Source organism: Urocitellus parryii, chromosome 6, assembly GCF_045843805.1.
Source record: "Urocitellus parryii isolate mUroPar1 chromosome 6, mUroPar1.hap1, whole genome shotgun sequence".
Taxonomy (NCBI): domain Eukaryota; kingdom Metazoa; phylum Chordata; class Mammalia; order Rodentia; family Sciuridae; genus Urocitellus; species Urocitellus parryii.
In genome coordinates, this window is record NC_135536.1 from 3800330 (window position 1) to 3827128 (window position 26799).

At 48.3% G+C, this 26799-nt stretch overlaps 1 protein-coding gene and 1 non-coding gene across 4 annotated transcripts; both read right to left on the reverse strand.

Moving 5' to 3' along the window:
- Positions 1–3880: 3880 nt before the first annotated feature.
- Znf839 (zinc finger protein 839) lies at positions 3881–22662 on the reverse strand. 3 transcript variants are annotated; one of them, XM_026413797.2, is made up of 8 exons: positions 22378–22662; positions 16125–17009; positions 13121–13348; positions 10129–10221; positions 9251–9400; positions 6939–7079; positions 6657–6792; positions 3881–5483 (listed from the first exon to the last, which is right to left on the reverse strand). In XM_026413797.2, exons 1-8 carry the CDS (start codon positions 22660–22662, stop codon positions 4588–4590), a joined length of 2814 nt encoding a protein of 937 aa, XP_026269582.2. In that variant the 3' UTR covers positions 3881–4587. The 3 variants fall into 3 exon arrangements, with proteins under 3 accessions (XP_026269582.2, XP_077656087.1, XP_077656088.1); XM_077799961.1 differs by lacking the exon at positions 9251–9400; XM_077799962.1 differs by lacking the exon at positions 13121–13348 and having other exon boundaries at positions 22378–22452.
- Positions 22663–26347: 3685 nt separating this feature from the next.
- Positions 26348–26421, reverse strand: Trnai-aau (transfer RNA isoleucine (anticodon AAU)). Its single transcript has one exon. It is a non-coding gene; the product is annotated as a tRNA-Ile (tRNA).
- Between the last annotated feature and the right edge of the window lie 378 nt (positions 26422–26799).

Genomic DNA, 26799 nt, shown 5'->3' on the forward strand with positions numbered 1-26799 from the left:
GACAGTAACTGGCAGTCCCAGGTTTGCTTTCGTTTTTGGACTGAACCCAGGGGTGCTTAACCTCTGAACCACTTCCGCAGCCCGTTTTGTATTTTATTTTGAGACAGAGTCTTGCTAAGTTGCTCAGGGCCTTGCTAAGTTGCTGAGGCTGGCCTTGAACTCATAATCCTCCTGCTTCAGCCTTCCGAGCCTCTGGAATTACAGGCATGTGCCACTGCCTCTGGCAGATTTGCTTTGATTTAGTTCCCCTGAACTTATTAGGTAAGCACTCCACCACTGTTGACCCATCCTCAGCCCTTTTTTTTTTTGGGGCCATACTTGGGAACCAAAGCATGAATCTAGCCAGGCCAGCATCACCTGGACTTACTAGGACCATGAGTATAGCCCCAGCCCATTTTCTTTTCTCTTTATTTTTCTGCTCTGCTTTTTCCTTTTTTGCCAAGCTACATGCTCAGCTGAGTGAGGGGCTCAGACAGACATAAGATCCTGCACAAAGACTATGGACCCAGAGGGAAGACTGACTTGCAGAGAGCACATGCACCAATGTCACTTCGCATCACAAAATAACGCAGGGTGTATATGCCTGTTCAATTCTGCCATACCTGCCCAGAAATATCCCCCTGGGCAATGTGGGCTTTAGCCTTATGAAGCCAAGGTTCTGTGGTCCAAAGAGCAAATGCTGTCAGAGAAATAAAAGTATGACCCCAATAAAAGACTGCATGTGACAGAAGTATTTTGAGAGCAAGTGAGGATTTCTTACTGTGCAAGCTGACCTATGAAGAGCACCTAATAGCAGCATTTCTTAGGATTTCTCTCTTCTCTGCCTTTGCTGTACTAAAATCCAACTATCATAAAAGTGGACAGTCAGACACCTTATAATCTGGATGCCCCTGGCTAGCATTTGGCTGGGCTGCTGCTGTCCTGTTGTAGGCTCCACTGCAGGCCTAGATGCAAGGCTACCGGAACCAGCTACAGAGTGATGGGCAGGACAGGGCCCAAGAGGCTGTGCTTGCCAGCTGCCCACCTGGGAGAGGTCTTGGCATGAGGTCCATCAGTCATGTTTCACAAAGTACAAACACTTAGAGAGGAGCCTGAGGATTTGGTACTGTGAATAGGCCTTCAAGGGCATTTCAGGAGCTCTTGATGATATGTGCCCCAGGCGCCTATCAGAAGTTGCTCAGGAGAACTAACAGGATTGATGCTGCTAAGGCCAGAGAAAAGTAAAGAGCTAAATAATGACTCTGCAGAGCAACTTCTATTGGGAAGGAACAAGGAAGAACTCTGAGGCCATTGTGTCATTTAAAGTTTATCAAAAAGGTGGCTCCCAGGCGCACAGATCCTGTTCCTCCAGAAACCCTGCCAAATGACAAGAGGCACATGAAAGGGCTGGGAATGTGGCTCAAGTGGTAGCGTGCTCGCCTGGCATGTGTGCGGCCCGGGTTCGATCCTCAGCACCACATACAAACAAAGATGTTGTGTCCGCCAAAAACTAGAAAATAAATATTAAAAAATTCAAAAAAAAAAAAAGGCACGTGAAAACTCTGGAATCCACCTAGACAGAACAGGATTAAGGAAGGATAATAACACTGTAACTCCAGGAAACACAAAAGCTAGGTAACCATAGTGTGCCGTGCACGGCTCAGCTGTGAACAGCTTTTGTGTGTCATTAACTATTATGACACTTGGTGGGGCCAAGCTAAGCATCTTTTCATGCTGTTTATCAGAGGTGCCAGGCATCCTACCTTCCAGTAGTTCTGGTCCCTGTGGGTTGGGTGAGATGGTGTGGCTAATTCTGGCCACTGTGCTATTAAGTGCATTTGATGGCTTGACTTTACTGTTCTCTCTCTCTCTGGCGTGGAACCAGAAGCGTTCAGCTGTGGCTGCCCTAGCTGGTTGTCCTCCACCTGCCCACCGAGCACAGCGCCCTCTCTCTAACCTGCCAGCAGAGACGTAGGTGAGGAAGGGGCACACGAGCTTTTGTTAAAAGCTGCTGAGGCTTAGGAGCTGCACTGCGACCTGATCCACAAGGTGAACCACCCTGGGAGGTGGGGTTTGGCTGAGGCTGCTGTTTGTCTTCCATGTTGATACTTTGTTTCATTTTAGTCTCAGCTGGCATGGAGCTGCCCTCTTTGGAACAGGTTTCAGAATCTTTGAGCCAGGTATGGCCACCTGACTGACTACTGAGATATGCAGTTTTCAGATCATGGCCCTTAAAAGGTGTGTACACAGCTAGATGTGGTGGCTCACACCTGTAGTCAGCTGCTTGGGAGACTGAGGCAAGAGGATCTCAAGTTTGGAGCCAGCCTCAACAAGTTAATGAGACCCTGTCTCAAAAAATAAAAAGGGTTGGGGGTACACTTGAGTGATGGAGCAGCCCAGTACCATCCCTGGTACTGCAAAACAAAAAACAAAAACGTGTGCTTCTCTTGCCCTTCTTTCCTTTTGGGGGTAACACAAGGTTGAGTGTTAAACTACCTTGGACCTTAGGGACAAGGGCCATCCTAGGGGGAAGAAGCAATCTGGGTCTGGACCACCTGGGGCAAAGCCACCCAACTTCCTGAATGCCTCCCAGCTCATGCTTTTACTTAGATATAAAATTCTCTCTGAAGCCTATCACTGTTGTCCCATGTCCCAGAAAAGCAGGCAGCTGATGGATGAGTGGGAGGAAGGGAAATGCCCTGGACAGCAGTGGGGTAGCAGGACGTGTTTGTTTTCCATACACCAGCAAATAATGCTGAAAAGTCAAGAGCACCAGTGTACGTTTATTATCTAGTGGCACAGACAGAAATGCCAAAGGAGGCAACCCAGAGACTTGAAAGTGGTTACTTCAAGATGAGGAAGCCAAGAGAGAGCTTTCTGTTTTAAAACAGGCCTTAGGGAACTTGCATGTACACTTTTGTTAAAATAAAAACCAGGCCAGGCGTGGTGGCACGCACCTGTAAACCCAGAGGCTCAGGAGGCCGAGGCAGGAAGATTGCAAGTTCAAGACCATCGTCAGCAACTTTTGAGACTGTGTCTCAAAAAGTAAAAAGGACTGGGGATATAGCTCAGTGGCAAAACAAATGGATTCAATCCCCAGTATCAAAAAGTAAAATAGGGACTGGGGTTGTGGCTCAAGTGGCAGTGCACTCGCCTAGCATGCGTAAGGCACTGGGTTCAATTCTCAGCACAACATAAAAATAAAATAAAGATATTGTGTCCACCTAAATAAAAAGACTAAAAAATATTTTTTAAAAAAGTAAAATAAAATACAGTGTGCCTACGGTGGCATTAAAGATTGCTCTCCATCCCTTGCACTCCTGCTGGCTCAGCTCTCCCACCCTGTACCTGTCTAGGAGGAGCCAAGGCCCCAGAGCAAGACGCCTTCGGTGCAGAGCAGAGCATGCTGCAGTGACTGTGGTGCCTCCAGGGAAATAGGAGAGGGAGCTTTTCCTGTATCAGATTTAGTGATAATTAACAACCAGTGAGCAGACGAGGTGCCAGGCACAGAGACAAATGCTCAAAGCACATGTCCTCATGGAAACCCCACACAAGCTAGTCACTCAAGTGGCCCTTGTCCCCAGGTGCTGTGCCTCTTCACTCCTATTTCTACTTACCTGTTTTGTTTTTGTGGCACAGGGAATTGAACCCAGGGTGCTCTATCACTGAGCTATACCGCAGCACTTTTTTATTTTATGTTGAGACAGGGTCTCATTAAGTTGCCTAGGCTGGCCCGGAACTTATGATTCTCCAACCCTGGCCACCAAGTAGCTGGGATTATAGGCATGTGCAACAGCACCCAATTTTGCTTCTGCTTCTTATCTAAGTATTTCAAATTATAAGTACTGTGCATACAAAACAAAGTGCTTTATTAGAAAAATTAATTCCCATTTTGTTCATTTTGTATGTCAAGAGTGTTGTGATGTAGACGCTGTGCTATAGACCCATCTCTGTTCCTGACAGTGCACCAGCTGCTCCCTTTGAGTGCTCTCGTCTAGTGGGGAAAACCACCTTCCCTTCATACCCTATAATAAAGCCAGGGTAAAAGTCCCAAAGAAAAGACCCCAAGAAGTGACTTTCCAAGTGGAACTGAGCTTCCACCTGAGACCCAGCCGCCATGGACTGCAGTGAGCTGTCCTATCAGTTATTTGTACCTTATTTCCCCTCCAAACAATGTGGGTGGACATGACTATTCCACTTCTCAACAGCATGCTGCCCAGAGTGCACAGCTTTTTCATTTTTCTAACAGAAGGAGCTTCTAGTATTAAGACCAAGTCTGACGAAGAAGTGGTATGGCATGAACAGAGAAGGGGACATCACTTTGTGGAAATGGAAAGCTGGGCTGAAAATCAAGTAATATTGGAGCCATTTTATGACAGCCACCAAAAGCTCCTAAGAGATACATAGGAGGGATTTGTTATCAGGTAATTTATATCTGCCTCTACTATGAGGAGCTCTGCAGAAAAACAGTAGGGTAGACACACATCGTACTTTATAAATAAACGATTCATTTATATCAGTGTTCACATTAGAAAAATATACACTGCCTGGAATAGACTTCTCTGGATAAAATGCATACAAATCCAGGATCAAGCTTTGGACTCCTTGTCACTGGGAGGGCTCTGTCTCTACAGTGAGGAATGTCTCCACAGTCTCTGGAGGACCCTCTTCTGGTGGACCTGTCTGTAGGGCAGGCCCCTTGGCATCAGTCACTATGACAATGTCCTCCCTCTGAGACACTATGGTGCCTGGATGGGGCAAGATAAGCCCATCCGAAGTCTGAATAAAAATCTGTTCCTGAGACAACATCTGACACCCACTGGGAATTTCAAATGCCAAGGCTTCCCCTACAGCCACCACACTTTCCAGTTCTCTCTGGCCAATGTGCACCTGTGTCCCACAGGGGAACCAGTTCAAGTCCCCAGCTTGGCTTCCAAGACCCCCTTTAGTTGGCAGTGATCCGTCTGGGCCAGGCTGAGGCCCTGGCTCTGACACCGTTCTGGAGGCACAGTCTACTGGCATGGCATCCATGGGCAAAATCTTCAGTGAAGGGGCCACAGAGTGCCTGGGGCCGACCTGCTGGCAGTTCAGGTGGGAGCCACACATCTCACCACGGTCTCCTACCTCTGCACTTCCAGACCTGCCAGGCAGCAGGCACTCCCCTCTTCTACCTGACGACAGGACACCACAGACACCTGGGCTCCTCTGGCTGTCCCCGGTGTTGGAGTCTGCAGAGTGTTCCAGATCATTATCTTCAGAAAATGCTGCCACCTGGGCCGGAGGCAGGCCCCCAGGCTCTCTTAGTAACTGAGCATGAAGAGCTGGCCGACTGGTGGCCCCGCACAGGGGAGCGGAGCCCACAGACCTCCTCCTGGCTCTGAAGTCATCAAAAGCTTTAAGCTGCTGGCCCACATGTAATTTGCTTCTGCCACTATTAGAAAGTGCCATCCCATGGCTTTCTTCAGAATAGGGAGGGGCGCTCCCACTTGCTGGAGAGGCAAAACCTAAATAGTTTAGAAAAACAGGTGAGCTCCTAGATCTTGGCCTATTCACCACACCGTCCAAAACAAGCTGGTCCAAATTAAGTTTCTTGCAAAGAAACACACACACACACACACCAAAAAAAAACTCTCCCAGCTGCTCAGACACAGGCAGCAAATCCTTTTTCTTTTAATCCCTAGTAACTATTGGCAGAGGCAGATTTTGTCATAGAAACATGTTCCAAAAGCCATTCAGTCATTTTATTCTGACACTGAAATGAAAGACCAGTGGTTCTTCACCAGAGATAAGCCCAAGAATCATCTGAGAGGCTTTTGAAAATATTCAAAATATTTCAAAATATACCAATCCCAACCCCACTCACAGACCTGTATTCCCCAGCCCCTGTTTTTCAGAATGATCTCCTCAGGTAATTCAGATGCACATCCAATTATGAGCCACTGTTCTGGAGGGCAGAGCCCTGAGGGTGAGGAAACCTTCTGACCCAGCCCTGGACCTGGGCACCAGGACAAGGACAACACAAGGCACACAGAGACACTTAGGAACTGTCAGTTAAACTGAAGTGAACTGTAGCATTGATCACTCGGTCTCTAAGTCTGGCTGAAGCCAGAGAGGAAACAGACCAGCTAAGCAAAAGAGCTGTGTTCCAGACTGATACCGAAGAGCTTTCATCCCCACTCTGAACCACTCTGCATTCCCCTGTGGCAGAGTTAAATAATGAATCCTGGGGTGGAATTGTCTCTTCTAATTGAGAACTTAGGAGCAGGCAAGGAATCCCATGGCCCTGATACAACTGCACAGAGGCATAAAGTCACTGTCACAGAGCATACAGAATATCTGTTGCAGGGTCAGGCAGCCAGAATAAAAGCCATACTATGTCTTTTTTTCAAATCTCCGCCCAACCCCTCAGGACCACCTTGGTGCAACCTGCTCACCACCTCCAAATGACTCTTACTTTTAATAAGGGGATCTAGGAAACCTGAAAGAGCTCAAGGCTCATGGGTCATGGACAGAGAATGCCAGAACATTGGGAGGTTGGGATAAACCTGAGACCAGAGGGTTCTCTTAAACTCAGCCACAGGGGCACCCAACCCTGAAAAGTGCCAGCCTGGGCACATCTGTCATACCAGCAGGGCATCTGAGCACGGCACCCTTCAAACCCACTGAACATGCTTTACCCTCACTGGCAGCTGGGGCATTGGAAGGCCCGGTCTTCTCCTGGCCTCCACTGTGGGCAGCAGGAGACTTGGGGGCATCTGTGCACACAGCGTCTCTTCGGGGCCTTTTCACCATGGCCAGCTCCTCTTCTGCGGCCTGTGAAGAGAAGACCCCCTGGCTGAGCCCAGAAGCCACAGGTGGAGCTGCACCTCTCCCTCCTAGTGACGAGTGCTGGGGACCCATGACCACCAACTCAGCGTCTGGCACACGTTTAAGGTTGTGCCTGCCGACGAGCAGCCCACCTCATTTCCCCTCTGCTGGTGGCTGGCTGCCTCTAGCTTCTCCCCTTCCATCTCTTGGCTAGGGCGCTTGGGGGGATTGCCGCCTGGGTGTGTTTCTTTCTTCCTCAGGAATTCCTCCGTGATTCCTAGTGACTCAGCAACCTGAAGAGGAAAGGGCCAGTAGAAATAAGCTTCTCTCAGTACAGAAGCAGGTCTGCAGAAGCATGCGGACCCATGAGTTGAGTGACGGGCTTTCAGGCTGTGGTGCCTCTGCACAAACATAAAGTCAGAGGGAAAAGCTCCTGAGGAAATGGATCATTACCCAGAATGGTAATGGGTTAGCTCAGTGCCAAAGATAGAATAAATGGCACTTTTAAAACTATAAACCACGCTTTTTAAGGCTAACACACACTTACTGTGCTACCTTGTACCTTGCTATCTTTCTTATACATTATCCCTCCTTTTAAAAATTCTCCTTTGTCTCTGCAGAAAACAATCCTGCCAGTTCACATCCATATCTCCCTCCCAGGTGGTGAAGAGGGCATGGTGCAGGCCTGAGACAGCCATGCTAGAGTGCAGTTTCTGCTCCCAGCTGGGTGACCTTAGGGAGCCACTAGCTCCCTGAGCCTCAGTGGCCTCCCTGAGGTCAGCTGACTGTTAGGGTTTTGTAAAGAATGGATCTGATTCCACATGCAAAGCACCAGATATGAGGTGTAAAGACACAGCCATGGCCGCCTATCTGGGCCTTGTAAGGAGAACGCCATGGGCATCAGACTGCGGCAGGCAAAGGGAAGGGTACCTCAAGGCCAACCAGAAAACAGGGCCAGATGTGCTCGGTGCTGACCAAGCTGGAGAGTGTCCCTTTATAAACAGAGATGTTGTTGCTCCAAAGAGGCTGTGGCACAATCTGAACTACTACAAGAGAGGATTCTGGTGGGCATGCACAGAATTTTGTACACATCCAGCTCTGCTGCACAACAGGATATCCACACTTGTTTAACTTAACAGTTTAAAAAGCAGCAGCTCACGGGCTAGGGTTGTAGCTCAGTGGTAGAGCACTTGCTTTGTGCCTGTGAGGCCCTGGGATCGATCCCCAGCATCCCCAGCACCACATAAAAATAAACAAATAAAAATAGAGACATTGTGTCCATTTACAACTAAAAAAATAAGCAGGAAGATCCTGGGTTCAAAGCCCAACCTCAGCAAAAGTGAGGCGCTAAGCAACTCAGTGAGACCCGTCTCTAAGTCTCTAAATAAAATACAAAATAGGGCTGGGATGTGGCTTAGTGGTAGAGTGCCCCTGAGTTCAATCCCCAGTGCCAAAAAAAAAAAAAAGCAAAAACAAAACAAACACATAGGTGACTATTCTGAACTGGGGAAGCTACAGGAGGCTTACCAGGAATCCATTATATCTTTGTAATAGTAATTTCAAAAAATAAAATAAAGTATAAAGGCTCATTGAGGAATATGGTAAATGATGAATTTGTGTAAAACTAACAATGACAACCAATAAAAACACCAAAACCAAAACCAGGAACAGATGATAACTATCAAGAATGGACCAAGGGGGAAATAGACCAAGACTGCGTGCCACAGAAGAGTCCCTATGCCGTGGAACCTTGTCCTTCTCAGCAAAAACGAGCAGCAGAGGGAAGGGGAGTTAAGGCAACGCAACCCCCTAAATACGCTCCAGTGCCTCACGTGCATCAGATGGTTTCAAGGAGGACTATTTCAAGCCAGGGCCATACTGTGAGAACCAGTGAGGGCCATTTGAGTCAGCACCCTCTCCCACTGAGGAGCAGAGACCAGAGGGGAGGGGCTCTGCCAGGTCAGTGAGGTGCTGCCTCACAGACGGTGGGGCCAGACCCCAGTCCAGTCCCTGAGAACAGCCCCTGGGTGACAGGACCACGGGTGCAGGCTTGTGCCCAGCACAGGTTTCATCCAAAACAATGTCAGCTCAAGACTTTTCCAGGTAAAGAGCCCAATCTAGCTAAAGGCACTGTGATGATGACAATGACACTGAAATGAGAACCGCCTCCAAACAATCTGGCACGGCAAACTGTTGGCCCTATGGGCCCACGTGAAGGCTCACAAGGAGCAGAGCACCAGGCCTGGAGGTGCGGCCTGACAGCAGGGGGCGGAAGGCGAAGGATGCAGTTTTCTTTTGACTCATCTGCATTTTTGAGTTTTCTGCAACAATATTTAGTGCCTTTACATGAAGGAAACAAACAATCCACTTGGCTGACTATGATGTCATGGCTGAAAACCTCTTTGTTCACAGTCATCCTTCTTAGAAACCCTGAGAGCAAAACTCTGCTGTGTGCGGCTGTTACCTTATCATTGTTTATTTCCAGGGGCTCCTGAGAGCATGGACCAGAACCACTGAGGTAATCTTGACACAGTTTCTTAACCATGTTATGCAACTCTTCAAATTCCTTATACACGGCTGGGAAAAAAGGCTTTGCCAGATGACCTTTCTCAACCTTCGTGAAGATAAAGATGACAAAAAGAGTTTAAACCTGAGGCAATGGTGTAGAAAACACAGAAGGAAAAAAAAAAAAACCTAAAGAGAGAAGGACACGGGTTCCTCAGCCCTAGAAATGGCTGATGGCGGCGCCTCCTTCTCCCCTCAGGGAGTGCCTGCTCTGTGTTGGCACTGTGCCCAGCCTGGGGAGGCCAGGATGGGCCTGGGAGGAGCTGACCAGAAAACACACACCCCTTGGCTTGATGGCCGCAGAGCCCTGAGGGTGGGGAGGTGAGGGAGCAGAGGGGAGGCAGGAAGGCCTGGGGACAGGCTGGCCGCCAGCCCCTGCGCGCATGTGCAGCTCTGGGGATCGCAGCAGCCTCTGTGGGAAGCATGGGGCGCAGGCAGGGCTGCATCTGCAGGGCTGCGTCTTCAGAGGTGGTACAGAGAGCAGAGCCCCAAGTAGGAAGCCAGCCAGGTAGGATGGAGACCTAGCCACAGTTGCTGCTCCCACTGTCACTCTCCCACACAAAGTTAAACAATCAAGAGAGTGACAAGCGGCATGCCTAAGATTCCCCACCAGACAGACACTGGCCCTGCACCAGGCACTGGCGCTCACTTCAGCCCTGTCCTGGAGAAGGGAAGGATTCCACATGGCCTAGGTCTTCCCCAAATACACAGCAAGGATGTCCTCCTGCATGACTTCAGAGCATCCCCTCTGTGGTTCGAGGCTCCACCAAGACTCACCTTCATCAGAAGGAATTCATACACGGTCACAACCTGAGCCAGCTGAGGCAGCGCCAACTCCACCAGATCCTTCTGGTCACAATGCTGCAGACACTGCCAAAAGAAAGCATTTGCCACCTCTAAAGACCATAAGAATTTTCCAACAATCAGCAAGCTGGTGCATCGTACAAGGAAAAAGTTCTCCCCAAACCTGGCAACTCTAAGCTACATTCCACTTCATTAAGCATCTCACTTGTTCACCCATTAACAAAGTGCTGTGGTCAATTCTGGTTTCAATGTTTGAGTCCCACATGACAAGCACTGGGTTCTGAGACAAGGCCCAGGAGTAAGGACATGGCTCTGGGGAAATGTGTGAGCTTCCTTCTACTGTGGAGGAAGCTCACAGAAATGCAAAGTCTGGAAGCTACAGAGGTTAGTGCTTCATGGAGTGAAAGGACAGAGAGATATCCGTAGGTAGCACCTGGGACTGACAGGCAGGCCAGCCAGGCTGCGAGGGCCTGAGGGTTTGTATTTCCTTCCAAAGGCAGAGTATGGAGGGAGGTTTCAATCAGGTCCCTAAGTGGCAGTGCAGGGAACAGAGTGGGAGGTGGGTGAGGACCCAGATGACAACAAGGGTGTGGGCAGGAGGGACAGGGAAGGCATAGTCCGCCAGACTTGGGGTCACTGGACATGGGAAGGGTGAATGAAGGGGAAAGAGACAAGAAAGCAGGCTGGGGATGTGGCTCAAGCGGTAGCGCGCTCGCCTGGCATGCATGCGGCCCGGGTTCGATCCTCAGCACCACATACCAACAAAGATGTTGTGTCCGCCGAGAACTAAAAAAGTAAATATTAAAAATTCTCTCTCTCTCTCTCTTTAAAAAAAAAAAAAAAGAGAGACAAGAAAGCCTGGGGTTCCCAGCCTGACTGAGCACTAGGCAAAGTGGCTCTCCACCAAGGGTAGGCAGGAAGCCAGTGTGCAGGCCCCCCTCAGTGGAGCACCAAGGGGTTCATGGGACTCCAGGCGCAAAGATTTCAAATACGAGAGCCAAGGCTCTAGAGAGCAGTCTGAACAGGAAGTAACAGAGAGTCTGCAGAGGGAAGAAGGTTGGAGAAACCAGGCAGATGAGAGAGCTCAAGCAGGGTAGCAATGAAGTGAGGAAAAGCAGAGGAACTCTGGGAGACAGGAAGACCAGGGAGTTCAGGGAGACTGCGCGGTCGGGTATAGAAGACAGAGGAAGCAGCAGATAGGGTATCTCAAATTATACTCAATGCCCAGGTCCATGGTGGTTTTGTCCACTGATTGGCAGGTTTGACTGCCCCATTTTCCCCCGAGCAGGGGCTGCGTCTATCTTGTATACACTGTCTCCTCCTTACCCAGAACTGGGCCTAATACTCGACAAAAACCCAAGAAACATATAATGTCAACTTCTGCGAAAGTTCTCATCTAAAAGAATGGAGAATGGTCCCATTCAAAGCATTCCTCCACTTCTCTGTGTGACACATGGGGTTTTGTATATTCTGAACCCATCTCCTGCCTGCAGTGACCCTGTGCAGGTCATTTGGCTGGCTGGGTTTTGGGTTCCTCCACTATAGAGACAAGGCAATGATCATAAAGAATAAACGAAGGGAGGTTTGTCCAGGCCAGCAAGGGGGTGCCAGGGAGTGGCAGGCTAGTTACCCTGCAGGAAGTGCTCAGTAAGTGGTAGTTCTTTTCAGGGTCAATGCAGGATTCTAGAAGAAGGCCACCTACCTAACCCATACTTCCAAAAATTAATCATCCAACACTCTCATAACACAAACCCAAATGCAAAGAAAGCTAATCCCCAAGGTTTAAATTAGCTGCTAGAATGGGCAACATTACATTGTGCCTTAAGAAACTTCAGGGGCTGGGGATGTGGCTCAAGCAGTAGCGCGCTCGCCTGGCATGCCTGTGGCCCAGGTTCGATCCTCAGCACCACATACAAAGATGTTGTGTCTGCCGAAAACTGAAAAATAAATATTGAATTCTCTCTCTCTAAAAAAAATAAAAAACAAAAAACTTGCAGCTGACTAGCACCTGATCCCCCAACCTAAAGGGTCAGCTCCAAGTTTCTTTAAAAAAAAAAAAAAAGAAACTTAAGGAAACTCACTTCCTCTTGGAAAACCACTTCTGCCCATGGATCTCAGAGTTTGGAGGCCCTGGGCCCCTTTAGACACTATCTGGGGCCAGTCATCTTGCTGACTTGTCTCATGTTGTCTTGCTATATTCTCTACTTCTTTTTAAGATATTCTCCTGGAAAGGGCTGGTGATATAGCTCAGTGGTAGAGTTCTTGCCTAGCATGCAATTCCCAGGATAGCTGCCCCGCCCCCCCCACCAAAAAAAAAAAAAAAAAAAACTTTCACCTGATTATAATCAAGATAATGTGGATGAATTCAGGGTTCTACTTTTCTAAGCCAAGCCAGTTAAATTCAATAAATCTAATATTTTTATGGAACTGGAATGGAGACAACAGGGTCTTAAACCTGAAACATTCTTTGCATAATTTAAACTTTTTTACAGAAAAAGAGGAACTCATTTCTGTTGTCTTCCAAACTTCTTCCAAGTAAATACAGATTATAATTATTCCAAACTTACAAATGCAAGCAGCTCTTGGAACTACATGGTAAGTCCTATGGTCATTTTATTTATCTATCTATTTATTTATTTATTTTAGTTGTAGGTAGACACAATGCCTTTATTTTATTTATTTGTTTTTATGTGTGCTGAGGATTGAACCCAGTGCCTCACATGCAAGGCAAATGCTCTACTGCTGAGCTGTGACCCCAGCCCTCCTATGGTCTTTTAAACAGGTAAGCCTCTGCGTTATTTCAGATAACCCCACATTGAACTAATTACATACTTCATCCTGTATCATTGCAGGTGAACTGCTGACTTGGTCATGGTGTTTTTCTTTTAAATTCAGAAACCTAACAGTGACTTCCCACTACCACGACAAAGAAACAGTGTCCAGAACAGGATGTAAGAGTGTCTACCTCCTCCAGCAGGGCTCTGCTCCCTGAGACATTCCGTCTCATGGTCCCAGCAGGGCCTTCGTGGGGCTGGGATGCTCGGATCCTCTGATGGACAGCTGCACTAGACTCTGCCAGGGTCTGCGAGTCTCCACTTCTTCTAGGTCCAAGGTGACTCTCTGATCCCAAAAGAGCTGAATGACTTCCATTTTCTGGCTCAGGTACCAATGCCTCTTCTACAGAATGCCCATCCTGGATAATGTCACACACCCCGAAACAAAATAAAACAGGCATGCTTTCTATATATCACCATGAAAGCCTTCAAGCAAAAAAAAAAAAAAAAAAAAAAATCAAAAGCAAGAACCTTGCCAGGTTGAGTGACACACGCCTGTAATCCCTGGAGGCTGAGGCAAGAGGATCACGAGTTCAAAGCCAGCCTCAGCAACTTAGTGAGGCCCTAAGCAACTTAGCGGGATCCTGTCTCAAAATAAAAGTAATAAGTGCTGAGGATGTGGCTCAGCAGTTAAGCTCCCTGGTTCTATTACTAAATAGAACAAAATTTAAAAAGGATAGAGATACAGCTCTGTGGTAGAATGCCCTTGGGTTCAATCCCTAGTAACCCGCTCCCCCACCCCCAAAAAGGAACTTGTTGAATTCTTTGTCTTTTTTTGGCAGTGCTAGAGATTGAACCCAGGAGCTTGCTAGGCAAGTGCTCAACCACTGAGCTCCTCTAGCCCAGTTATTTCCTCTTTAATCTAAACTCTTGAACCGTAATCAGTGCATTTTAAACTTTCCTTTCAGATACCAGATGATCATCAGCCAGCCAGTTAGTCTGGACTAGGATGAAGTAAGAAACTTCTCTGATGGGATGTCACCTTGAAAATGAAGCTGGGGCTGAGTGCCCAGTGGTACAGCCTCTCTCCTCAGGCTCAAAGCCCTGGGTTCAAGTCTCAGCATCAAAGAAAAAAAATCAGCCTGAGTTTTGTTCCTTAAGCATTGCTTTACATTTTTTTATAGTGTATATTTCAAATACCATGAAATCCATCCTCTGAAAGCATAAAATTCAGTGGGTTACATATATTGCAAGATAAGTGACCCTCCTCACCAATTTCAGTTTACTTCCTCACCTTAGAAAGAACTCCTGCCTTGACCCCACCTGTCCCCAGAGCCCACAGCTGCTAATCTAATTTCTGTTTCCATGGGTTGACAGGGCTTTTGGGAGAGAATCCTGGATCTGACGCTGTCCAGTGACTTCCTCGTTGCCAATTCCTGCCTCTGAAAATGAAGATGGGAGCCACAACACACCTACCAACAGCTATAGGGCCCACAAGCCAACAGGCGAGAAGTGCTTGACATGCAGTGAGCACACAGTCCACTTAGTTCTTTTTTTTAAACCATTTTTTTTAGTTGTCGATGAACCTTTGTTTTTATGTTTGTTTTTATACAGTGTTGAGGATCGACCCCAGTGCCTGACACGTGCTAGGCAAGCACTCTACCACTGAGCTCCTCCCAGCCCCCCCTTGGTTCTTCCTTCCTTCCTTCCATCCGTCCTTCCTTCCTTCCTCCTTCCCTCCCTCCCTTTCTTTCTTTCTTTCTTTTTGAGACAGTCTTACTAGGTTGTCAGGCTGGCCTTGAACTACTGGGCTCAAACAATCCTCCTGCTGCAGCCTTCTAAGTAGCCAGAATACAGCACTGGCCACTGCACCTGGCTGCCCTTAACTCTCAAAGAGCTTCCCTTTCAAATCTTCATTGCAATGGAAGTTTTAGGAGGAATGCCAGGTTTACCTGTGGCTTTAAGTACCATGTGACCTTTAGGAATGAAGGGGACAGGGCCTAAGTTGCCCAGGCTGGCCTTGAACTTATAACCCTCTTGCTTTAGTCTCCAGAGACTCTGGGCTTACAGTCATGTGCCACTGCACTTGACAGTCAAATAATTATATAATTATAAATCATAGATGGATATAATACCTCTATTTTACTTATTTATTTTTGTGTGGTGCTGAAGTTTGAACCCAGTGCCTCACACGTGCTAGGCAAGTGCTCTACCACTGAGCCACAGCCCCAGCCTCGTCAAATAATTTCTGACAAGAGTATCAAGCCTGGGCTGGGATTGTGGCTCAGTGGTAGAGCACTCCCCTCGCACGCGTGAGACCCTGGGTTCAATCATCAGCACCACATAAAAATAAACAAACAAAAGAGTATCAAGCCTGTTTCAAGGGAAGCTGGGAAACCTGGATACCCAGAGCAAACGAATGAAGCTGCACCCTACTTAACACTATCAAAAGCTAACTCAAAATGCACCGAAAGCCTCAATGAAAGACCTCAAAACCATGAGCTTCTCAGAGGAAAACCTAGGGCAGAGACTTTATGACATTGGGTCTGGCTGTTATTTCTGGGATATGACACTAAAGGCAGAAGCAAGAAGAGGAAAAAACAAACAAATGGAACTTCATGAAAAAATGTTAGGATTGCACTGCAGCAGCCACTAACAGGGTGGGGTGCAGTGGCACACCCCTGTGATCCCAGCCACTCAGGAGGCCCACCCAGGCAGGAGGATCCCAAGCTCCAAACCAGCCTGGACAACTTCCCAAAATCCCTGTCTCAAAATATTTTAGGGCTGGGCAGTAGTGCATGCCTGTAATCCCAGCGGCTCACGAGGCTCAGGCAGGAGGATAGCAAGTTCAAAGCCAGCCTTAGCAACAGGGAGGCGTTAAGCACTCAGCAAGACCCTTTCTCTAAATAAAATATAGAATAGGGCCGGGATGTGGCTCAGTGGTAAAGCCCCCTGGGTGCAATCCCTAGTACTACAGAAAAAGCAAAACAAAACAAAAACCTGGCAGCTGGGTTCCACTGAATGTGCCCACCAAATGAGGTTGCTGGGTGGGGAGCACTCGCCAGCTTGGCAGCAAAGCAGACCCTCACTATGACAACTTGCATCTCCAACTCCCATCACACAAGGTGAGGGTTAATTTAAGAATGGTGGGCAGGAAGGGACAGGGATAAGAACACTGTCACCAAACATCGTTACCTGCTGGCCACCCTGTTCTGACTCTGCCCCTTCCTCATGTGCAGCAGCTGGTGCGCACCGCTCTGGAGAGGTCAGGCCTCCAGTCCCTGCTTCGGTGCATCCCAGGGAGAGGCTTCCAGTGGCCTTCTCAGGCAGCGGCGTCTCAGGATCCACCTGGCCGTGGCCTGGGTTAAGTTTAAAATGCCGGGCCAGTCCCCCCTTTCCTATGTATGACTTGCCACAAGTCTGACACCGAAAGGTCTTGGGCCTCAGAGCACAGCTCTCTAAGTCAAAGAGAGCCTGCTTCTCCCTCTGGCCTTCCTCTTCCTCTGTGCTCAGTTCTGAGTAGTCGTCGGAATCCGAAGGGTGCCCTTCAGCCAAGTCCTCTGTTTTGATGAATTTATAGTCTCTAGCTTTGTACTTAGGAGGTCGAGATATCCGTCCAGAACGAGTTTGCACCTTGAAAGATTTTTTTAGCTTCTTGGCATGTTTCGTGTGCAAGCTGGAAATGAGTAAATGTGCACTGGAAGAAATGGACGTTCTTGTGGGCAGGTGAGAGGCTGCCAGAGCAGTCAACCGGTCGCCTTGGCCGCCTGGAGCTTGGGAGGCCTTGACTCTCTTTGGAGGGACTGGCTGGAGGGCAGGCAGGGGCCTCTGTACAAACACCCGAGGAACAGGAGGCCGAGGTGAGCTTCTAAGGAAGCACAGCTGTGGCCCGGTCCTCCCCGGGGGCTGCCCCCTGAGCAGCTGAGGGCTGGCCACGCGCAGCCCCACAAGGCTGGAGCTCCTCCCTGGAGGCTGGCTCTGTCTTGCTGTTTGGGGCTGGATGGTGGCCAGTGGTGGCATTGGCCTTTCCTGATCTTTCACGTCTCCAGGTGTCACCTTGACACATATGGTTTCTAGTTGCTTAAATATAGAAAGAGGAAACCAGGAAAGAGAAAGACAGCATTATGCTCATTGATATTTCTGTAATCATCACAAATCCACCGTTGAAACTCTAAGTTTGAACTTATATATAAAGGCTATGTCCTATGTCTGTAGTGTTTATAGCAGTTTTCCAAACCTCTCTGACCACAGAGCACAGGGATACATGTTACACCACAACCAAGTACATCTGCTGAAACGCTGTGGACACAAATGAAGTAACAGTTCATGCAACACTCACCACCCTACATAAATGCCCTCTCATGTGCTATGTAGTCCACTTTTTTTTTTTTTTTTTTGGTACTAGGTATTTAATCCAGGGGCACTTTACTCTGGGCAGATTATCCCAGCCCTTTTTAAATCTTTTTATTTTGAGACAGGGTCTAAGTTACTTAGGGCCTCGCTAGATTGATGAGGTTAGCTTGAATTTGAGATCCTCCTGTGTCTCCCTATTTGCTGGGATTACAGGCATGCACCACTGCCACTGGCAATCCACATCATTAAAAAATATATATATATTTATATAATTTATATATTATATAAAAAATATATATATATTGACATATATATATAGTAGTCATAATCTACTAAATTATTTCATGACTCATTAAGAAATAATTCCTTGCTTTAGTTTTATCCATGTGGTTTTACTTGGATTACTTAGTACTGTGCTCTAAACTGGACTCCATGCAATGTGAGCTCATTTGTTACAGTGCTGGGGATAGAATCCAGGACCTCTGGCAAGCTGAGCCTCTGGCAAGCTGGACCACCTAAACACATCCCTAGCCCAGTGCCAGTGAGCTCATTTTCCACCACCACCCCTGTCCCCCAAATGAATGAAATTCTGAAACCAAAAAAGCCATAAAGAACAAAGTAACCAACAGGGTCCTACAACCCACCTGTAAAGGTAACACACAAGCAGTTCATAAAGCCCTCCCAAATCCTTCCAACATACATGCCCCTTTCTTTACCATATCCCAAATGCCCTGTTCATTCTTGTGTATTTTTAAAATTTATACTGCATGTGACTATCTCCAAAAATATGGTTCAGTTTTGAAATGTTTTTAGACTTTATATAAATGAAATAATCTGTACCTTGATGGGCATTTTCACTCCCTATTTTGCTGTGAGAAATGCATCCACATTGACCTGTGAAGCTCTAGGTGCTCATATTCTCTGCACTGAGTACACTAGTCTCTTATTGATGAACAGGTTCTCTCCCTCTGTTCTTATGGTCTGTTCTAAAATTTCATAGTATGTGCATACATGTGTATTTCTCCAAGGGCACACTTCTAGGAGAGGGACTTCATACCTTCAACAAATTAAAATATAATATCCAACAAAATTTTAAATGCCTGTGCTTTTTGATCCAGCAATTCTATTTTTTTGTTGTTGTTGTTTTAGATTCAACTAAAAAAAAAAAAACACTCACATGGGCACAAGGATGAATGTTCTAGGAAGTTCAAGGTAGTACTCACTGCCTGTAACAGCAAAACACCTAACAACTGTTGTCTTCAACAACATTCCACAATATTTACTGAGTGCCAACCCTGTGCCAAACATAGTCATAGGTGTTAGAGAAGAGGAGAGGGTGGGAGCAGGACAAGGCTCATGCCCTTGTGGAGCAGAGTGAGCATTTTCTCAGAGGGAGAAAGGCAAAGGTCCAAAGCAGAGTATTTCAACCTTGGCAGAGTGACACTTCAGACTGGTAGTTCTTTGTTGTGTGGAGCTGTCCTGTACTGTAGGAAGCTGAGCACCATCCCTGCCATCACCCTCTAGAAGCCAGCGCAGCACCCCCAAGTTGTGACCCTCAAAAATGTCTCCATGGGGCTGGGGATGTGGCTCAAGCGGTAGCGCGCTCGCCTGGCATGCGTGTGGCCTGGGTTCGATCCTCAGCACCACAAACAAAAAAAAATGTTGTGTCCGCCGAAAAACTAAAAAATAAATATTAAAAAATTCTCTCTCTCTCCTCTCTTTAAAAAAAAAAAAGTCTCCAGATGTTGCTGAAGACCCCTTCCCTATGGGGCAAAACACCTTCGGTTGAGAACCACTGATCTGGGACACAAACAGGTCCTCTTTTGGACTCAATCCTGTGCCAGTGAAGGGTCAAAAATGTCATCACACAGGGCAGAATAAAAACCCTCACTGAAAGCAAGCTGGGGTCCATCTCTCATCTCTATATTGCAAACAGCAGAGACAATTCAACATTTTGGTTTATGGTTTTTGTGTACAGAGCTGATGCCAGTGTCCCATGAGTCCCCAATTCCTGGGCTACCTGTGACTCACTGACAACTAGGTTTACTCTGTATATCCTTCAATAACCATTATTCGTTTCCTTTTACTATTAGTCAGAATTTTTCTCTAAGCTCTTGGTATATTACACATACACCATATTATACACACACACACACACACACACAGAATTAGTCCCATAATATATTTATCTGCTATCCAGATTGACTTACCACATAGGTATTATACTTGATATTTTGCTATGTGTGTATTTAATTCTGTAAACTTGGGGCTGGGATTGTGGTTCAGTGGTACAACACTTGCCTGGCATGTGTAAGGCCCTGGGATTGATCCTCAGCACCACATATAAATAAAATAAAAATTATGTAAACTTACTAAATATCTATGATTCCTATTTATAAACAGTATCCAAGCCTATCTCACACCTGAGCTAATGGGAGGCTTTCCCCTGCCCTGCCCTGCCCCAGTCCCTGCAGACCTGCTGGATTGGATCAGCTGGGATGGAGCACTACACCTATCCTTTCAAAATCTCCATTGATTCTCTACTCCCCAGGGAGTAGATAGGTGAAGCAGACAGGAAAACAGTGCCACCATAGCACAATAGATAAGAGGCAGAACAGACTGAAGGTGACAGACTTGCCAAGGAACGCTCTCAAGGGTATCTAGAAGAGTTTTTGCCAGGTGAGATACCACCTCTTCGGCATTAGTGTTGATTGTCCTCAGTCAAATCTAATTTCCCTTTCTTTTATTTTTTTTTAATATTTATTATTTTTTTAGTTTTCGGCGGACACAACATCTTTGTTGGTATGTGGTGCTGAGGATCGAACCCTGGGCCGCACGCCTATCAGGTGAGCGAGCTACCGCTTGAGCCACATCCCCAGCCCTTCCCTTTATTTATTTATTTATTTTTTTTTTTTAAAGACAGAGAGAGAGAGAGAATTTTTTTTTTAATATTTATTTTTTAGTTTTCAGCGGACACAACATCTTTGTTTGTATGTGGTGCTGAGGATCGAACCCGGGCGCACGCATGCCAGGCGAGCGCGCTACCGCTTGAGCCACATCCCCAGCCCAATCTCTAGCTTTCTGACCTTGATTAGAAATTACCTGGGGGCTAGGGTTATCGCTCAGTGGCAGAGCTACAGCATGTGGAAGGCACTGGGTTTGAAACTTACCACTGCATAAAAGTAAAACAAATAAAATGCTTTCTGTCCATATACAACTACAATTTTTTTTTTTTAAAGACGTTATCTAGTCCATGCCTTACCTTCTATTAGTTCATAACTCCTCAGGGGCAAGGTACATACCTGGTTTGCCTTTGTGGCCTCCAAGGCACAGTGAGGTTGAAAGATTATTAGCACAATGGGCCATAAATTACATTATTGTGAGTGCAGGTAGAATTTATACCATTCCCATTAGATTAGCTACAGAATATAATCCTTTTTTATTCATTACCTCTTTCTACTCAGCCCCATGCTGGGGATTGACTGCAGCATTGCCACTGAACTACATCCCCACCCCTTTTTATATTTTGAGATAGGATCTCACTAAGCTGCTGAGGCTACCCTCAAACTTGAGATCTTCCTGTCTCAAACTCTTTTGTGGCTGGGATTACAGATGTATGCCACCACTCCTGGCTTAGAATACAATTCTTTTAGGTTCCTAAGCTTATTTTCACTTGATGAAACGTGACATTATTGGACTCTTTCTGAAGTTGCCACACCAAATCAGATCCAAAAAGTAGTATGTAGTGAGGACACAGGCTCTGGAGTGCAGCTGCACCTATGGGACCTTGGACAAAGTCACCCAATCTCTCTGAGCTTATTCTTGACCTGGAAAAGGCTGATAGAGAAGCATTATTGCTCCCAGCGGCCCGGGCAGAAGTTCTGCAAGTTCAAAGCCTGCCTCAGCAATTTAGCATGACCCTAAGCAACTTAGCGAGACCTTGTTTTTTTAAAAAAAGCATTATTATATGGCTGTTGACAACTAAGCAGCTTAGTAAAGTGCCTGGCTGGGAGTAGGGAGTGTGTAAACAGCAGGAGTCACTAGATGGTGGCTGTACTGGATGGTGCCATGCTGTCTTTGACACAGATTTGCTGTGCCCAGTACATAAGGAGGCACTGGTTCTTCAGAAGAGTACAGCCAAAAAGCTCAGGCAGTGAACCATCCCTACTGCCAACAAGGAAATCAAAGTCCAAAGAGGTTGTTACCTTACCTAAGGTCACACCTCCAGCAATGTTGGGGCAACATACTTGTCTTCCCAAACTAAATAAAGCAAGATAACTCTCCAGCCTTGATAACTGAGTACAAGCCTATGCAGCCCCATACCACTCAGGAAAAAAAAAAAAAAAAGTTGAAGACTGTTGGCTCTATTCTCTAGCCTGTTTACTAGAAGCATCTCTCTTCCTTTGGCAATTTAGGGATGAAAGTATTGTCATGTACAACCCTCAAGATAAGGGGATATGATTTTACACACAACATGCAACACCTCCAGCTTTAGGAACTGCCTGAACCTCCCAACTTGGGAGATCACTTTCTAAAGCCAACTCCCCCAGCAGTCAAGAGCTCTGTGACCCAGGGAATGAACTCTCTGGGAGAGGATGACCTGTGGTATAGAGGGCTTTCACGTGTTTCACGTGTACTGGCACTGCTGGGCACCGGGGTTACAAATCACAGGCACCACTCAGGTGCCAACTCGTACAGCAAACTACTGCATCGTGCTTCCTTTTGTCCCAGGTCTGGGTCTTGGCACTTGCTCTGCTTTCCACTCTTTTACTCGGTCTCAGCTCCATTGTCAGGTCTCGAGGACCACCCACTGGAAAGCAGCCCCCCTTTCACCCCCAGACCCGCCTTAGTTCTGCACCATGCCGCAACCCCCGCACTAGGGGCCCCACCTGGTGCACTGTGAGCGCTCAATGGATGCTGAATGAGTGGGCAGAGGCGGGTAAGAGCCAGGCAGCGCGGAGGAGCCCAGCGCAAGGCGGTGCAAGTTCGGGGGCTGGCGACGCCGGCCTCTCCGGCCCGGCCGCTCCAAGGCGAGCCTGCCCGTCGCGAGGGCCCCCGAGGCCTCGGTTTCCCCCACTCCCTCCCAGCGCCTCACCTGGGGTGGCAGGAGGCGCGGCGGGCGCGGGGGCTCGGCGCCCGGAGCCCGCTGCAGGGCGGCCTGCTGGGCCGCGTCCCGCAGCCGCCGTGCCGCGTCCTGCAGGACGAAGGCCGGTGGAGGCTCGGCGGGCGGCTGCGCCTTCGTCACCTGCTCCAGGACCCGCCGCAGCTGCTCGGGGTCCAGTGGGGCCACGCGCGCCGCGTTGCCGCCCTGGCCCGGAGGAACCCGGCCGCTGCCGCCATCCCCGCCGCCACCCCAGCGCCCCGGCTCCGCGTCCGCCATAACAGCCGAACCGAGATTCGAACCCTTGTGGCTGAGCGACGGCGGCGGGAATGTGCGTCACCTGGGAAAGGGGCGGGCTACGAGTGCCCAGCAGGCCAACACACCACCGAAGGCGGCCGGGCTGGGGGCGGAGCCGGGATGGCCACGCCCCTCTACCAGGCCCCATCACCAAGGTCCGCGCAGGCCTCTCGGGTTCTATTTTGTTTGTTTGTTTTTCCGCGCTTGGGGCTGGAACCCCGGGCTCCCGCGTGCTGGACAAGCGCTCCGCCTCCTGGATTATTTTCTTAACTCTACGACGTCACCTCCTCCAGGAGCTGTCCGGGTCTCCCAAGCCGAGGTCTTCCAGAGCCCCTGGCCTGTCACCTTTCAAATGTTAACGTCAACCTACACTGAGGGTCCTGCCTGGAGCTGTGGATTCCCAGGAAGACCCCAAGATGTCCTGATTTAATAACTCCAAGAGGGAACCTAGTGTTCGCATTCTTAACAAGAGTGCCTCTCAACCCCCTAATTGTTCCTAGTGCCCACGCAGACTGGGCACGTCTTGAGGACAGGGATGCTATGTTACTCATTCGGTGCCGATACAGGCCCTGGCCCAGTGCACGGTGGGGGAATGAGGGAGCCACCTCTTCCCGTTTCAGTCCTGTCCACCCATCTCCGCTCCTCCTCAGCCTACTCTCTTACTCAGAAGGCTCCCTGTCTTGTAGCTGCAGGTGTGTACACGTGTCTCAGCTCCTCTCCCCAAGGAGGTCAATGAAGGGAAGCGAGGACCCAGAGACGGAGACCAGGCAGAGTTTGTCAGAGCTGTCTTGCCCTGGTCACTCTCTACATATAGAAGAGAGAGGCCCCCAGATGTTCGGGTGTTCTTTTGTGGGGTAGGGGTTTGGAGATGGGGGATAGGCTTGGGGGTGCTTGCATCAGAGCTAGGCGGGTGGGGAATAGGGTCTTAGGTCGATGGCATCATGGGGCTTTCCGGAGTCAAGTGGTCATTTCCCTCTGGGGTTATGGTACCATGGGTCACCAATGGGGTTGGGGGTAGCTCCCGTAAGAAGAAGTACAGGAAAGCGAAACATCCCTTAGACGGCTGCTGGAATTTTAAATCAGTGCCCTGTAGTCAACACTTACCAGCACCTGTTGGATGGTTATCCCCCTGCCCTGGGAGTTATGCAGTCTACATAGGAAGGAGCGGGAGGAAACTGGCTTTTCAGCATAGTATGATGAGTGCCATGATGTCAATAGGGAGGGGGCTGCGGGCCAGCCTGGTGTTGGAGAAGGTTCTGAAAGACCTTCTAATCATTTGCTTCTCACCGTCATCATCAGAGTCAATATTCAACTCTAAATTGTTCTAAATTAGTTCATTGGTAGACTCATAGTGTTGGCCAGAGATCAGACTTGTGGAATTTGTTTCAATTACTTAATCCTTCCTTTTTTCTATCCTCCTCTTCCCCTCTACCCCTCCCCTCCCTCCTTCCCTCCCCTCCCCCTCCTCCCTCTTACCCTTTTCCTCTTTCAAAAGAAACCCTCCCATCTTCCCATCCTCTATTATGAGAAAGTTTTCCTCTGATTTCTAAGCCTAGAATTTCCTCCACCATTTAGAGCATGGTGCCCCATTTTATCATCTTTTTGAGCCTGTCATGGAGGGAGAAAAAAAATTCCTTGAATGGAGAATTAGAATTAAACTGAATTTGAATTAAAAGATAGATTAAACTGATAAAAACCAAAAATTAAGGTGCATTTTATCAATGTATATAAATAAATACATGGGAAAATAGGACTAAGCAGGGGGTTAGAATTTTACTAACTACCTTAGTAGAGGAGGGGAGAAGGGCACTTGTGGAAAATGACTTTTTGGAGATATAAGTGGATCCTTAGGAGAACAGGTGAGAATCTGGTAGCTTTGTGGGTATGTCTACTTAAGTATGATGCAGCATCTCTCCAGAGATGGAATGGGGGGCTGTCTTGCCCTGGTCACTCCTGTCTTGCCCTGGTCACTCTCCAGAAAGGGATTTAGGATACTTGAGCTCTTTCAAGTTCTTTCAGGAGGCTCTGCTTTTATATGGATGAAAAATTACTGGTACTCAACTAATGTTTTCAAAATAAATTTTATGCTACAGTGGTATATTTGGAACCCCTTTAAGTTTGGAAGGTATGCAATAAGGGCAGCAATCTGCACCTACCCCTGTTACCACTCAAGGCTCAGTCTGCCAATCCCACTAGGGCTTGTCAAGAGGCAAGGCGGTGGTAGAGAACTTTATTATCAAAATCTTCCCCAGAGGCTCATGTAGGAGCAGTTTATGTAGAAGATGGGTGATCACAGACTGGCAGGCACCTTCTCGTTGGTGGAGGTTTGTGGACAAATAACACATGCATTTGATCTCAATTATCTAGTCAGGAGATGCTTTTTGGTTCTGCAAATCTGAAGAACTAGCATTATTTCCTTGGGTTATTCTTTTTTTTTTTTTTTTAAACAGGATTAAGCTCAAGGGCACTTAATCACTGAGCCACATCCCCAGCCCCCACCCCGGCCTTTTTTTTTTTTTTTTTTTTGTATTTTATTTAGAGACAGTGTCTCACTGAGTTGTTTAGGGCCTCTCTAAATTGCTGAGGCTGGCTTTGAATTCGGATCCCCCAGCCTCAGCCTCCTAGCAAGCCGCTGAGATTATAGGCCAGCACCACCGTGGGTTATTATATAGGCCAGCACCAGCTCCTTGGGTTATTGTCACTGATTAGTTTGCCCACATGAAGCTCCTGACATATTACACAAAGCACAGGCTAGAAGCATTAGCTGCCCCAAAGCTCCCTTGCTGATTACCAGACTCAATAAAGAAAACATACTTCACCTATGACAGAAGATGAGAAGCATGTGAGCTTCAGTTAGGAGTCCAGAACCAGATCTCGTCTCAGTGCTGGGCGTCACTCCGCGCTGCGTCCCTGGCCTAATCCAGCACCCTGCATATACATTCCTAGGTGTGCACAGGAGTTCCAGCTGTCAGCAGCCGCGGGTTCTTCTAATCTGCTGGCATTGACTGCATCCACGCCTATGACTTCGTCCTGAGCACTTAACCAAGGGCGTAAGCCTTTGGTCTGTGAACTTGGGCCTTGTTTGGACCAGAGGTTCACACATATTTGAGAAAAGAATGAACGATAGTGGAGACGTTTTCGCGGCGATGCTTTGGAAAAAGCCCTGATATGAAATGCCACCGCCCCTAGGAACCTGGCTGTGGTTGAACTGAACACACCGGCCAAGCCGGAGACAGGCTGCAGTGAGAAATGCACCCGCTGCCCTGCGGTTGAGATTTGGGCTGTCTTTACTGTGGCCGGTCATTCCTTGAGCCTCTGGAACGCGTGACTTCCAGACCTGGGCCGTCCACCACCAGAACTCGGAAACGGAGGTCCGCGCAATGGGGACCGCCAGGCGGCGCCGTCGGAGGGCTTCTGTCTCCGCATGCAGCACCTCCAGACGAGCTGGAGCCTTGGGACGGTCACGGTCCCTGGAACGCATCGGAAACGGAGGCTGCGGATGGCTGCAGGCAGGCCCCAGGGACTTCGGCATAGAGCGCGGGCCCGGGCGGAACTGGGTCGATTTCCCAGCTGAGTCTGGAAAGATGCATCTGCACGCTGGGCCTGGAAAATAAAAGATTGACTCAAAGACATCATTTCAGAAGTAATGTCTGAAAAAGAGAACTCGTGGCCCGTACGGGGATCGAACCCGCGACCTTGGCGTTATTAGCACCACGCTCTAACCAACTGAGCTAACCGGCCACTCGCTTTTCTCCCGCTGCCCTGACGCCTAGAAGGTTTGGCAGCGCTCTGGCGGCGCTCGGCTAGGCGCCGGGGAGGAGTCCGCGCCGGCTGCGCCCCTGCTCCAATGGGACCCAGCAGCAGGATCGAGAAACCCAGACCGGGGCTGGGGAGGCGGCTGTCTACAACAGCGAGGCCTCGGCAGGCAGGATGGAGACGTGGCTGGGGAGTAAGCCTTTCGAATATTCCACTTCGATGCTGTTTTTATTACCGGAGAACCCTTGCCAGGAAGCTCCGGGCATGCAGAGCCTTAGCTAAATCAAACTTGGAAAATACGGAGAGCCGGGTTAAGGACAGAAGAGCCCTCGGGTTCCCCGCCGTCCATCAAACCAGAGCCTC